At 38.0% G+C, this 13946-nt stretch overlaps 1 protein-coding gene across 1 annotated transcript in view; it reads left to right on the top strand.

Annotated features, from left to right (window-relative positions):
• Nucleotides 1-13946, top strand: part of PKP2 (plakophilin 2) — a 91756-nt gene that overhangs the window by 47348 nt on the left and 30462 nt on the right. The window contains exon 6 of the mRNA XM_028113214.2: nucleotides 4199-4376. Coding sequence (XP_027969015.1) covers nucleotides 4199-4376 — 178 coding nt within the window. The remainder of the gene's footprint in view (nucleotides 1-4198; nucleotides 4377-13946) is intronic.

Genomic DNA, 13946 nt, shown 5'->3' with positions numbered 1-13946 from the left:
TCAGATTTCTATATATGCATAAAAGAAGCACCAGAGCTTTGTTCACTGACCCTCCTGGCATTTTCAGTACCAGCCGAGAAGGGAAGCTCTTTCCTTTTCAGATGAAAAGACTTCAGGATCAAAGACTTTCCCTCTAGGAGGTTGTTCCCCTCCCTTACCAAGTAAGCGTGGTAGTGTACTTTAATTGAAATGAGAACAGTACATGCTGATATCAGAGATTCATCTTCAGGGTCACTGAGTAATGAGCATTTTCATTCGGGCTTGCAGTAGGGCTCTGCCTTGGCAAGAATGAAGCAGGAGATTCTTGTCCTGCATGTCACATAAGGAAGGGTCGGCATGATTGTTGATGGAATTTGTTGAAAATGCGTATTCACCTCTGCAGGTTTAATGGGAATATTTAATTGGATTGCTGTATTTTAATAGCAGAAACATTTTACTGTAAAATATTCATTATGCACCTTTTAAAAATAATTCTGTTTTTTTTCTGCATTTGTAATGTGCAACAAGTTACCTTGGATTCATATATAACTCGGACTAAATGTCCTTTGCAACAGTGTAGTATTTCAGGCGAGATTTGCAAAACTTAGGTGAGAGGAGTAGATCCATGCAAGGGAAATTATTTAAAAAAAAAAAAAAATCCTCCTGTTCTGTGATCACTTTGCAAAATGAGGTTAAAACATACCGGTTCTCCTTTTCCTCCTCCTGTGTCTCCTTCTCCTTCTGTACTGATAATAGGGATTTATTTAGTCCTAATCCTTGCAGTTTTTGCTACCAAAGTGTCATGCAGACTTTGTTAAATAACTGTATTTCTAGTCCTAAAGGGCAATACTAATAAAACATGGATTTTAATATCTTATAAGATCCCTTTACTAAAGTTAGCTACTTTTTGCAAGTATCACAGTTGGCAATAAATTTCTGGATAATGCAGTTATTATTATCTCTGTTACAAGTGCTAATTATTCAAAGTATATCCCTTACCAGAATCCATTTCTCTTTCTTTTTGGCTCAAATGAGAACTTAGTGATAGAAAATGACAGGCTTATCAGCTGCCACAAAGAACTATAATAGAGATCTAGGCACTATGAATAAATTAACTAGAAGTTAAAGGTTAGACCAATGAAAACCTAAACCCTAATACTAGCTCAAGGCATCTAGAATCAAATCATCGAAAGGAACCTCTATTAAGGGTCATCTGGCCCATTCGTTTCTCAATGCCAGAAATGGGAATCATTTTTTTAAGTAATCTTTACACCCAGCGTGGGGCTCAAACTCATGACCCTGGGATCAAGAGTCATGCACTCTACCGACTGAGCCAGCCAGGTGCCCTGGAAATCATTTTTATAAAAATACAGATTCCTAAGAGCCATCCTGAGATTTGGGATGTGGCCCAGAAATATGTGATTCAGATATGCCACTAGGTTCATTTGGAAACTGCTAGTCTAGTGTACCACTCTAGCTTGGGGGTAAAAAAAACTCCTTGTCAATGTTTTCATAAAGGATGAGCTCATTTTTTTATCAGCTCCAGCGATAGAGCTGGATCTTACAAGCAGATCTTCTGTTGTCTTCAAAGCTCTCTTAGAAGTTTATATTTTCAGTGAGCCAGAATCTTTTTCCCTAGAATTTCCACTCATTAGTTCTGGTTTTGCCTTCTTAGGGTCACAAAAAATTATATCTTCCTATTAAACCTGCATTTCTTTTATTACTAGAGAAAATGCATTCCTATGTGTATTAGATTCTAACATTTTTTAGCTTGGGTTAATTTTTCTAGCAATTGAATCTTTAGTGATTTATAAGAACTCTATATATTGAGGATATTAACCTCGTATTGTGATACATATTTTCCCAATTTGTAATTGGTCCTTTATTGATTTTGTACGTACATGTAGGGGGAGTGTCTATGTATAATCCCGAATCTCTAGTGAACACTTAAGCTCCTTCCTAGCTTCGTGCCATACAAAAGTTTGGCAGGCATGACATTTCTATACAATATCCTACATTAAAAATTCAAAAAATTAAACTGACACTCCCAAACCAGATTCTTTTATGGAAGTAATACTGCATGCCGAGCTATAAAGGGCTATAAAGGACATCCGATGGTTGAAGGAAAATTCCACTCCCTTTGTTTAAAATTAATCCTCTTCTGGTTTTTATTGTAAGGTATACTTTTCCTTTGAGTGCCCTGTGTGGTCCCTTTTAAAAAGAGGAAATGTCATTATACTTTACATTTTTAAGCCTCTGGTAAGCAGAGACTGTTCATTTGTTTGTTTATTTAAAACAGGAAGCTATTTTTTTCCCTTTTCTCTCTTTTCTTTTTAACTTCCTTTAGTAGCTTAGTAACCAGACCACTCAACCTCAGACTTGCCTCTAAATTGTTTTCAACCACCTTTGGAGTTCTACTCTGTCACTCCCCAGTCCAGCGCCCCTCACGATGAAGTGGGAGGAATGAAGTCACTGTGTTACAAAACCGGTGGCTGAGGGACGCTGCTCCTCACTAATCCCTAGTGCGAGTTGGATCAGGAGAAGACCTCTTCCTGAGCCAGAATGCTGGTCCTCACAAGACACCAGACCCAGTGTCGCTCTATCTGACGGAAGCTCAGTGTAGGCTGCAGTGGGAATTTGGTTATTGTTTCAGAAGTTACGTACTGGTACACAGCCAAAGTGAACTGATGAAGGTCAAAAGACTGTGTTTGGCCTCGAGTGTTCAAAATGGTGAGCCAAGTATTAGTATGGTCGAATAATTAGCAAGCTTTAACTGCACAGATCATTATTTCAGTCATTAAAATCGGGGCTGATGATATCACCACATAATTCAGCAAAAAAAAAAAAAACAAACCTTTGCTTTTTTCACAAGGTAGACTGTCCTGCATACCTGTGCTGCTGCTTTCTTTTATGCAGACAAAGCAGTACATTTTAAAAGTAAGAATTACCGATTGGGTGGTAGGGGAATGAATAGGGAAGAAAATGAAGATTCCCTTCTCTTTCTGCCTTCCTGGATGCTTGTGAGTTAGAGTTATTCACTGAGGGATGAAGGAAGCTAAGGCAACTTGACACCTGCTGGGAGTCACTGGAATAGCGAGCGAGAGGTGCATAGTCCTTCCACTGAATCGGAAGTATTTGAATGCCAAATTTTTAAGAAAAGCAAATCCTAAATGTATGGTGCCACTTTGTATTCTCTCTGAGATACCTAGCTTCAGGCTCTCTCTCACAGAGGCCCTGGAAAGTACAGTATGCTGTTATCTTAATTTCTTTCTGCGTTGGCTTATATAGCCTTTCTCTTTAATGGCAGGTCCGGGGAGATGTTTCAAGAGGAAAGGGAAAGTTGAATGAGGACAGTGGTACCAGCCTTAGGCCAATACTTTAGGCCATACACGTTGGCAGATGGATCAGATAGTCTTGTATCTCCTTCACTGCCAAACTGTAATATAGGAAATACGTGAGGTAGCTAGCATAAATTCCAGGAGGACAGAAAGTCTAACATTGGATAGGATTTAATAAGTATTAATTGGTGGTGTTGATCAGCCTACTGGTAACAGGCGTGGGTACAGGCAAAGGCTTTCTGTGGGCCGTTCTGCTCTCACTGGGAGGGAAATATCAGGTGGAAGTTGCAGTAGTGGGGAGCTGGAGGCAGAGGGAGATATTCTCTCCTGTTTCTACAGAAGAAACACTTGAGGTGCCTGGCTGGCTTAGTCGGTAGAGCGTGCAAGTCTTGATCTCATGGTTGTGAGTTCGAGCCCCATGTTTGGTATAGAGATTACTAAAAAAAAATAAAATAAAATACTTTTTAAAAAATAAAATAAAAATAAAAACATTGAAGTCTTTAATAAAATAGCATTGTTTCCAGCCTCCATGTTGATGAGACCAGAATTTATTATCTCAGTGAGTTCAGCTTAATGGTAGGATCTTTTAAGAGAAACAACATAAATGTTAAAGGATTTCTAACTTTCATTCACATTCCTGATTGATTTAAACCGTCATAATTTTATATTCTCTCTCTCTCTCTCTCTCTCATTATGGATCAGCTTCATTGCCATCTAACAAACTCTAAACCGATTCTTTTGGTTGGGAAAGGGGCTCTCTCCCTCCCCCTTTTTTCCAAATAGCTAGCCACAGCCCGGGGGGATGCTGGCCCTAATTCATCTTTTCAGCAGTCATTTGACCCATCCCTGCACTGTTTTGATAGTACTCTTTGCTTTTCTAGGTTTGCTGTGGAATTTGTCATCTAATGACAAACTCAAGAATCTCATGATAACAGAAGCCTTGCTTATCCTGACTGAGAATATCATCATTCCCTTCTCGGGGTGGCCAGAAGGAGATTACCCTAAAGCTAACGGTTTGCTTGATTTTGATATATTTTACAACGTCACAGGATGCTTAAGGTAATGCCACTCTACAGATCTTTTCTCTCTATACCTTACATACTGCATCCAGGTTTCTAAAACTCTACTCCATTACCTGGAGATGCAATAAGAATTATAAAGATCAGTCTAAATACAAGAAACGCAAGAAGTGTGTCATTACCCATTGTTACCAATGGGGCGTGTAGAGACAATGAGAAAGGAAAGTAAGAACAGAATATTGTTTCTAGGCATATTTGATTTTATCATCTACCCACATTAGCTCACAAAAGAGAGGATGTCATTTCCAATAAAGAAAACAAAGAGCTGATCTGAATGCCCAGAATCCCATGCAAACTGGCCTTTCCTGTCTCCCAGGGTTTAAGGTAGGCTCCATGCTATTTTTTAATTCACAAAAATCTAATTTACTGACATGGTTAAAAAATAATTTTAAACCTAGGGTTTTTATTCTTTTATCCTATACATTATATTAGTTTCAGATGTACAACATAATGATTCGGTATTTGTGTATATTGCAGACGGTCACCACAGTAAGTCGAGATGACATTCATCACTATGCAGAGTTACAGAATTTCTTTTTTCTTGTGATGAGTACTTTTAAGACTTTTCTCTCTTAGCAACTTTTAAATATGTAATACAGTATCATTAACTATAGTTGCCAGGCTGTACATTACCTCACCAGGACTGACCGACTTGTTTGCTTGTTTGTTTATGGCATATGAAAAATTTATTTCCATTATGGTTTCTTTGGACTTACTTATTTTATGACTAGAAATTTGTACCTTCTGACCACTTTCACCCATTTTGCCCACCCCTCCTGCCTCTGACAATCCCACCAGTCTGTTCTCTGTTACCTATGAGCTTGTTTTTGTTGCTGTTATTGATTTAAGTAATCTCTGTACCCAACATGGGGCTCAAACTCATAACCCCGAGATCAAAGTCACATGCTCTACTGACTGAGCCAGCCAGGCGCCCCTACGACCTTGGTTTTTATTTTTGTTTTGTTTTGTTTCTTTTAAATTCCAATTATAAGTGAGATCATACAGTATTTGTCTTTCTCTGTCTGATTTATTTCACTTAGCATAATGCCCTCAAGGTCCATCCATGATGTTGCCAGTGGCAATATTTCATTCTTTGCTGTTGCTGAATATTATTCTACATATATATATACCAGATTTTATCCATTCACTTATCTATAGACACTTAGCTTGTTTCCATTTCTTGGCTATTATGAATAATGCTTCAATGAACATGAGGGTGCATATATATATCTTTTCAAAGTTGGTGTTTTCATTTTCTTTTGATAAATACCCAGAAGTGGAATTGCTGGATCATATGGTAGTTCTATGTTTAATTTTTTGAGGAACCTCTGTAATGTTTTCCATAGTGGTTGTGTCAACTTAACATTCCCACAAGCACTGCACGAGGTTTGCCTTTTCTCCATATCCTCACCAACACTTTTGTTTATCTTGTCTTTTTGAGGATAGCCATTCTAACAGGTGTGAAGTGATATCTCCTTGTGGTTTTGATTTTCATTTCCTTGGTGATTAATGATGTTGAGCATTTTTTCATGTGCCTGTTAGCCATCTCTGTATCTTCTTTAGAAAAATGTCTATTCAGGGGCGCCTGGGTGGCTCAGTCGTTAAGCGACTGCCTTCGGCTCAGGTCATGATCCCAGGGTCCTGGGATCGAGCCCCACATTGGGCTCCCTGCCTGGTGGGAAGCCTGCTTCTCCCTCTCCCACTCCCCCTGCTTGTGTTCCCTCTCTCGCTGTGTCTCTCTCTGTCAGATAAATAAATGAAATCTTTAAAAAAAAAAGAAAAAGAAAAATGTCTATTCAGATCTTCTGCTTATTTTTAAATCAGATTGTGTTTACTATTGAATTGTATGTTTTTCATATATTTTGGATATTAACCCCTTATCAGATACATGATTTGCAGGTATTTTCTCCCATTCCACAGATGGACTTTTCATTTTGTTGATGGTTTTCTTTGCTGTGCAGAAGCTTTTTTAGTTTGATATCATCCCACTTGATTATTTTTGCTCTTGTTACCTTTTCTTTTGGTGTCAGATCCAAAAAATAATCACCAAGATTGATGTCAAGAAGCTTACTGCCTATGCTTTCTTCTAGCAGTTTTATGGTTTCAGGTCTTATATTCATCTTTAATCCATTTTGAGTTAATTTTTGTGCATGGTGTGAGATAGTGGTCTAGTTTCATTCTTTTGCATGTGGCTATACAGTTTTCCCAGCACCATTTATTAAAGAGACTTTCCTTTCTCCTTTCCCCACTTTCCCCAAGTATTCTTGACTTCTTTGTTGCAAATTAATTGACCATATATGCTCAAGTTTGTTTCTGGGCTCTTTATTCTGTTGCAATGATCTATGTGTCCACATGCTGTTTTAATTACTATAGCTTTGTGATATAGTTTGCAAGCAGAGTGTGATGCCTCCAGCTTTGCTCTTCTTTCTCAAGATTACTTTCTTTATTTGGGGTCTTTTGTGATTCCAAACAAATTGTAGAACTGTTTGTTCTGTTTCTGTGAAAACTGCCATTAGAAATTTAATAGGGATTGTGTTGACTCTGTAGATTGCCTTGGACATTTTAACTATATTAATTCTTCCAATCCATGAGTATGGTATATCTTTCCCTTTATTTATGCCTTCAGTTTGTTTCATCAGTGTCATGTTGTTGTATACAGGTCTTTTGACTATTTAGTTAAATTTATTCCTAGATGTTTTTAAATAGCTGTAAGGCAACAAAGCCTAAAGGGACAGAAAGTTTTGCCATAAGAACAGCTACAAAGGAAGTTAGTTTGATCAGCATTTCTAAATAGTGGGATGAAAAAATGCTTGAAAGGTTTTCTTCCTTGGGCTGTCAGATGCCAGCTAAATCAAGAGGAAATAGAAATACATGCAGGAGAAAGAAAAGTGCTAGTCATCTCTAAGATCATGCATCTCAAGCTTTCTTATATTTGAAAATAATCATTGTGCTTTATGTGCAAGGATTAAAAGAAATCAAATGGAAGATATAATCAGGGGGTGCCTGGGTGGCTCAGTCAGTTAAGCATCCGACTCTTGATTTTGGCTCACATCATGATCTCAGGGTAGTGAGATTGAGCCCAGCATCAGGCTCCGCATGCACACACTCTCTCTCTCTCTATCTCTCTCTCAAAAAAAAAAAAAAGTTATCAAAATTAGGCAGCCCATGAGAGGTCAGAATATATTCTGCCTTTTGATATTTTCTGTAGTTATAGTTCAGTTTTTGGGGGAATCTAGATGGTAACTAAGAGAATTTATTATGGTGAAATGTTTATCTTCTCTCCATAGTTAATCACACATCATATCAAATACCAGTTTTGTGTAAGCTTTTATGGAAATTTCACAAAGATGAATAAGAAAATCCTTAGGGAACCGTTAACCTAACGGGGGATGCAGATGAGCAAAGGAAAGAGAACACAGCTTACAGTGAAATATGTTAGAGCAATATCTCCTGGAGCATTAGCATCTGCATCACCCGGAACCTGTTAAAATCCTCAGGTCCCACCCCAGACCTTCGGAATCAGAAACTCTCAGGGTGGGGCCCAGCAGTCTAGTTTTAACAAGCCCTCCAGGTGATTTGATGCAGCTGAATTATGAGAGCCATGGTGTCAGAGGTACAAGGGAAGTAAGTGCTGGAGGAATGCAGAACAAAGGACCATTCATGCCAGCAGAGTGGGATCAGAAAGACGCTATAGAAGAGGTGCCAAATGAACTAGGCCTCGGTGGATTATTTCAATAGTCAGAAATTCTCTAAGGACTAGGCACTCAATCCTTGAACAGCAGAAGTGCCTAAATGGTCTCTTTGAATCCGTCTTCTGTACAGTTCACTAGAACTGCTTTTTTATTACACTTTTGACCTAATAACACATTTTGATCTATTTAAAAACATTTTGCATCTCAGAATTTCCCTGTAGCTCCCATTGCCTGACCGTGTTACATCAGCGTTCTTAAATTATCAGTAGGGACTCTTTCAACTCAAAATGAGATACTCAACTCAAAGTCGCTAAAGCCAAGTAGGGATTCATTGGCTCCTGTGGGTGAGCTGTTGACGGTCACTTGTGGAAGTGAAGGAAGTGCACCAGGAACCATGACCTCAGGGACTCCGACAGAAACTCAGTGTCCATGGGACTCACTCTGTTTTTAAATTTGTATCTCCTCTCCACTTGCTCTTCTTCTTTCACATGTTGGGCTCATTCTCTACAAATACAAACAAGCCTGTGCATTCTTTTTATCTTTAATCCCTAACACCTAGCAAAGTTTCTGGTGTACAGTAAGCAATTATAAAGTATCTGAATGAAAAAAATAAATGAAGGGGTGAGCAAATGAAAATACATGATGAACTGGGTGAATAATCAAGTCTGGCGAGAGTATCAAATTTGTGATGGGAAGTAATCAAACAAGTTGGAAACATAGGCTAAGGCCAGATAGTGGGGGCCTTGAAGGTCATGTTAAGGGGTTAATTTTTTTCTTCTGTAAGCAAGATTAGCTAGTGTGGGAGGATAGAAATATGGTAAGTTCTGTGTGAAGAATAATTATAATATTAACAGGAAAGGTGTATTGAGAAGGTGAATAATAAAGATAAAAATATTAGTTACAAATCTCTTCCTGCTGCTTCCCCCTTATGAACGAGGAATAAAAGACTTAGATGTTTTGAGTGAAGCAGTGCCTTAGTTGACACACATTTTCCAGAAGATGTAATAGCTGAATACACTCCCATCAATATGACACCATTTTAAACAGTGTTTGCAAAGCCAATCCAAACCACTGACTTGAACTACTTTTAGAAGCGGAATATAGCAAAACATCTACAAAATTTGAATGCCATGGTATATGCTTAAATATCTGTTCTTATTTCACCTATGTATCTAAATCACAATAATAATAGTTGACATTTATTGTGTATTATGTTCTAGAAACTGTTCTAACTTCTTGATGAGGATTTTCTCAGTTTATTCTTACAGCAGCCCTTGTAAAGTAAGCTTTCCCCGTTTTATAGTTGAGGGGTTCAAGGAGATTAAGTGATATTTCCAACATCATGCAGCTAGTAAGAAACAAAGCTGAAGTTCAAATCCAGGAAGCCTTTCTCCAAAGCCAAGCACATTCATACATTCATGGGTTTGTCACACTCCTACAGACTGTGCTGATATGGATAAAACCTCTGCCCTTCACATCCTTGCAACCTAACATTGTCTCATTGTTTTTGTTTTAGAAGTTCTATGCAAATGGAACTCTGTACTGCATTTCATATAAACAGAGAAGATACAAAGAATGAAGCCTATGAAGTGGGAGACATTTCCAGGAAAGGAGAGGGCATTGTAGGCAACGTCAGGTTGGATGTTGTCACAATGAGTATAAAAGCCAGTAGGAGATATGCACAGAATGCAAGAAAAGACCTCTAGGGGACCTGCGATCAAATAGTCTCAATTTCCATAACAATAGAGGTGTCTGCTGTGTAGTTGCTTATTTATGACCACAGCTTCTCTAAACAGATTTTAAGACAGGTGTTGACTGGTTCTAACAAAAGTGAATCTTGCTGAATAAGAAGGTCACAAATGTTAGCAAATATCTTAATTGCTGTAAGTTTATTTTAGGTATTCTCTCCCCCAGTGGGGTGTAGAGCCAACAATGAAATTGGCAACATGAACAATATCTTTGGCACTGTGGTTGACTCAGGTTAGTGTAGCTAAATTTTTTCAATCTCCTTTGGAGAAAAACTGCATACACCAGTGGCTTTTTTCCTTTACTAACTTGACACTGAGATCAGTTTTGAGAGGGACTTCCCTTGGTCTGCATATAGCAGTGGTGTAGAGTGAGTTTGCTCCTCAGGTAAGATGTTTCCTTTCTTAGTGAACTTGCTTTGCGGCAGTGACCCCGGCTCTCCCCATCTGGACCTGGTACAGTGAGATTGCATTCACACAGGAGAACATGCAGAGTTTATCCTTCGAAAGGACCATTGCTGTCAGGTACAGCATATTTGTCAGGTATCAGATCATTTATCTACAGGATTAGCATCTGTCCACAGCAGCTTTACTGTGCATGGGCCTTGGTGCTTTTTTGAGGTCCCTTTGGAATTAACATACTTTTAATGACTGAAGTTACTCACTGGAAGATGATACAAATTTTGCAATGAGGAAAACATCTTAAACAATATTATGCTAGCAATAATGAGTAGTAAAACCCAAGTTAGGAGAGGAAAAATAAAATGGTACACTCCAGTTTGTGCTAGAGCCAGCAAATGGAATTGTCAGCATCTCTTAATAACTCCACAGGCAATGACATCATATTGGTAGGTTGAAATCAGCCACGGTGGGAGTGTTTACACCACAGAAATTGGCAAATGCTACAAGTCAGAGGTCTCCCCACTCCCTTGCCCCTAGAAAACTGATTGTTGGGACGCCTGGGTGGCTCAGTCGGTTGAGCATCTGCCTTCGGCTCAGGTTATGATCCCAGGGCCCTGGGATGGAGTCCCACATAGGACTCCCCGCTCGGCGGGGAGTCTGCTTCTCCCTCTGCCTGCCACTCCTCCTGCTTGTGCTGTCTCTCTCTCTGACAAGTAAATAAATAAAATCTTTCAAACAAAAAAAAAAAAGAAAACTGATAGTTAAATAAAAATTTACCAGCACACCACTGGCACTGAATTTGTTAGTTAATATTAACATCAAAATGTGGGTAATTAGGGTATAAGCATATTTTTTTCTATACACATCCCTTTTCAAAGAAGAAACAATTCCTTTGTTTTCTTGGAAGGTATTACAAAGCTTCATCATTTTCCTTTTTTTTGAATGGAGAAAACATGCTAAAATGACCCATTATTTTTTTTTCCAAGTTATTTTCATTTACTTAGGGCGAGAAGTGTAACAGTATTTGATATTTGATAATTTATTGCAATCAGTAGGATACTCTTTCAGATAGTTCAGATTCCAAAAGACTTATGTGACAATCATAGAATTGTAAATTACCAAAAAGCATGAACTGCCTTCTTTGATTTAACACCCCTCCTACATGCACACTCATTGTGATGAGCCCCAGCTTTTCTATTTAGTATGGGTAACTTCTTAGGAATTGATGTGACATGGCTGTCAAGTCTGTATGTTCCACGTCACTGATTGGTACACCTTTGGAACACCTTTGGATGTGACAAATAAAACCAATGGTTATTATCAGGAGGAAGTTGAAATTTCTTTTTTTTTTAATTTTTTTTAATCTTTTAATTAACATATAATGTATTATCTGTTTCTGGGGTACAGGGCTGTGATTCTTCAGTCTTAAACAATTCACAGCGCTCACCATATACATACCCTCCCCAATGTCCATCACCCAGCCACCCCATCCCTCCCACCCCCTCCACTCCAGTAACCCTCAGTTTGTTTCCTGAGATTAAGAGTCTCTTATAGTTTGTCTCCCTCTCTGGTTTCAACTTGTTTCATTTAGGAGGAAGTTTGAAATTTCTACCAAAGATTTATCATTATTTCCCCATTCCTCCATGTCGTTCTCATGGCTTCTTCCCCTTTCTTTCCTTCCACCCTCCTCCTTTCTTCCTGAATTGTCTTCCCTTCTCTTCCCTGAGTCTTTGTTCTCTTAAAGAAGAAGGGGTGGAAACAACTTAGAGGTCAGAAATTAGAATGCCTCCAGGGTTCCAGTTGGACTTAGGTGGACAGGTATAAGACCATGGGCAATGGTGGAAGCTGTCAGAGTAAGAGAATGGGAAAAATATGCTTTTTCCAAAAGCAGTGAGATTCAGAGTTCTGGAAGACACTTCTGACCAAACACATCTCGGCAGCCTCTGTTAGCAGTCTCCTTCTTCATTCTGAAGAAATTGACAGTGACTCTCTCACAGTTATAGAACCATTATCAGAAATTTGCAAAAGGAAACTAGTCCAGCTTTCTTGGTTTTACCATTTGGTCTGTCTTTCCTCTTCCTCTTATCTAACACTGTATTTGTTCCTTGAATGCCTGCTATTATTCAAAGCACAGTTTAAATTTCTGAAATTTCCAAGGGGAATGGGGCCTACCTTTGCCCTGGAGGAACTCCAGTTTTAGTGGGAAAGACAGGCACCTGAAGGGAATCACAATCCATTTGATAAGAAGTAAAAGGTACGAAAGACTGTCCCGGAGGCATTGAGTTGCCTAACTGATGTTGCCTGAGGGTTGGGAAGAGTTAACTGGAGAGTCATATTTAAGGAACTGTTGAAGGATGAGTAGGTGTTTGAATGTCCCTGTCTTCAGCTCTTCATTCTATTACTGGTTCACCTCTGTCATTCAATATAGTCATAATGAGAAATGCATATAAAATTGGCACCTTCATCTTATTGCCATAATTGAAGGCCACCCTAGAATTTTGCTACTTTGTTTAGGGTGATTTTTCTTATTCTTGTATTTTGTGCCTATAGATGCCAGTTAAAGAAGAAAAGCAATTGATAATACATTTCTCTTGCAAGTTACTTAAACTTCATTTTTCCCCCCACATGTCATGGTGTAGTAAATGTGTTTTGATGAATATATAATATATGTACTAAAATTTATGACTGTCTTAAAAGAAACTTCCATTGTCATCACTAGAAATCTAACTGGGGTGGATTTGAATGGTCTGATAAAGCAAACTACCTTTAGAAAGAAAAGGTGTAAAAAAAAAAAAGATGTAACTATTAATCTTGTTCCTAATTAGCTACAGGTTTAAGAGTAATGTCACAGGGTGGGAGAGGGGGTCTTGAATATCAATATACCCACTCTCTGGAAAAAGAGTGTCTCCATGTAAAATTTTAGTATATTCAAATACTTCTATCTTGTCCAATACAAATACATATATATGTGCATATATGTATATATATGTATATGTATAATGTTACTAAATCTAATTTTTTTACACATATCTGGATATCAAACTTCAGAAGTTTCCTGAGTCTGCATGTCCTTATTTGTATATTTTCATTCTATTTACTTGTGCTCATTCATCCCTTGTTCTGAATACTTATGACAGAAAAGGATTTATTTGGTTTAACCATACACATAATGCCAGATGACTATTTAAATAATTAAAAATTCAATAATTAAGAAGATACTTAATTAAATGAGGGTCTGATAATTTCCCTGAGTATCAAATAACAATTTTTTGTCAGATTGTAGGTCCAAAGCAGGCCAGAACTACATTTTAAAACTGTAATCTAAATGTAGTTTTTATTTCTGGAAAATAACTTATATAAAACTAGAAGAATGTTAATTAAAATAGTGTAAACAATACCAGAACCCGACAGAAGTATTCACATAATTCAACCTAAAGAGTGATTTTTCCAGAAATATAAAGACAATTGGATCATCAACTTCAAACATAGTTATTTGGTTAATTATTTAAACTCTTCATTTGATATGTAAACATAAGCAATATGAAGTCTGTTGTTGGAGAGGAAAATTTTTTCTCTACCCTTCGGAGTTCTTCTGGCTGGTTTTTTTTTTTTTTTTTTAAAGATTTTATTTATTTATTCATGAGAGACAGAGAGAGAGGGAGAGAGAGAGAGAGAGAGAAGCAGAGGGAGAAGCAGGCTCCCAAGGAGCAG

This window comes from Eumetopias jubatus, unplaced genomic scaffold (assembly GCF_037043125.1).
Source record: "Eumetopias jubatus isolate StellerSeaLion01/CBP00866 unplaced genomic scaffold, mEumJub1_p1.0 scaffold_8, whole genome shotgun sequence".
NCBI lineage: Eukaryota > Metazoa > Chordata > Mammalia > Carnivora > Otariidae > Eumetopias > Eumetopias jubatus.
This window is presented reverse-complemented; position numbering and strand designations above follow the sequence as displayed.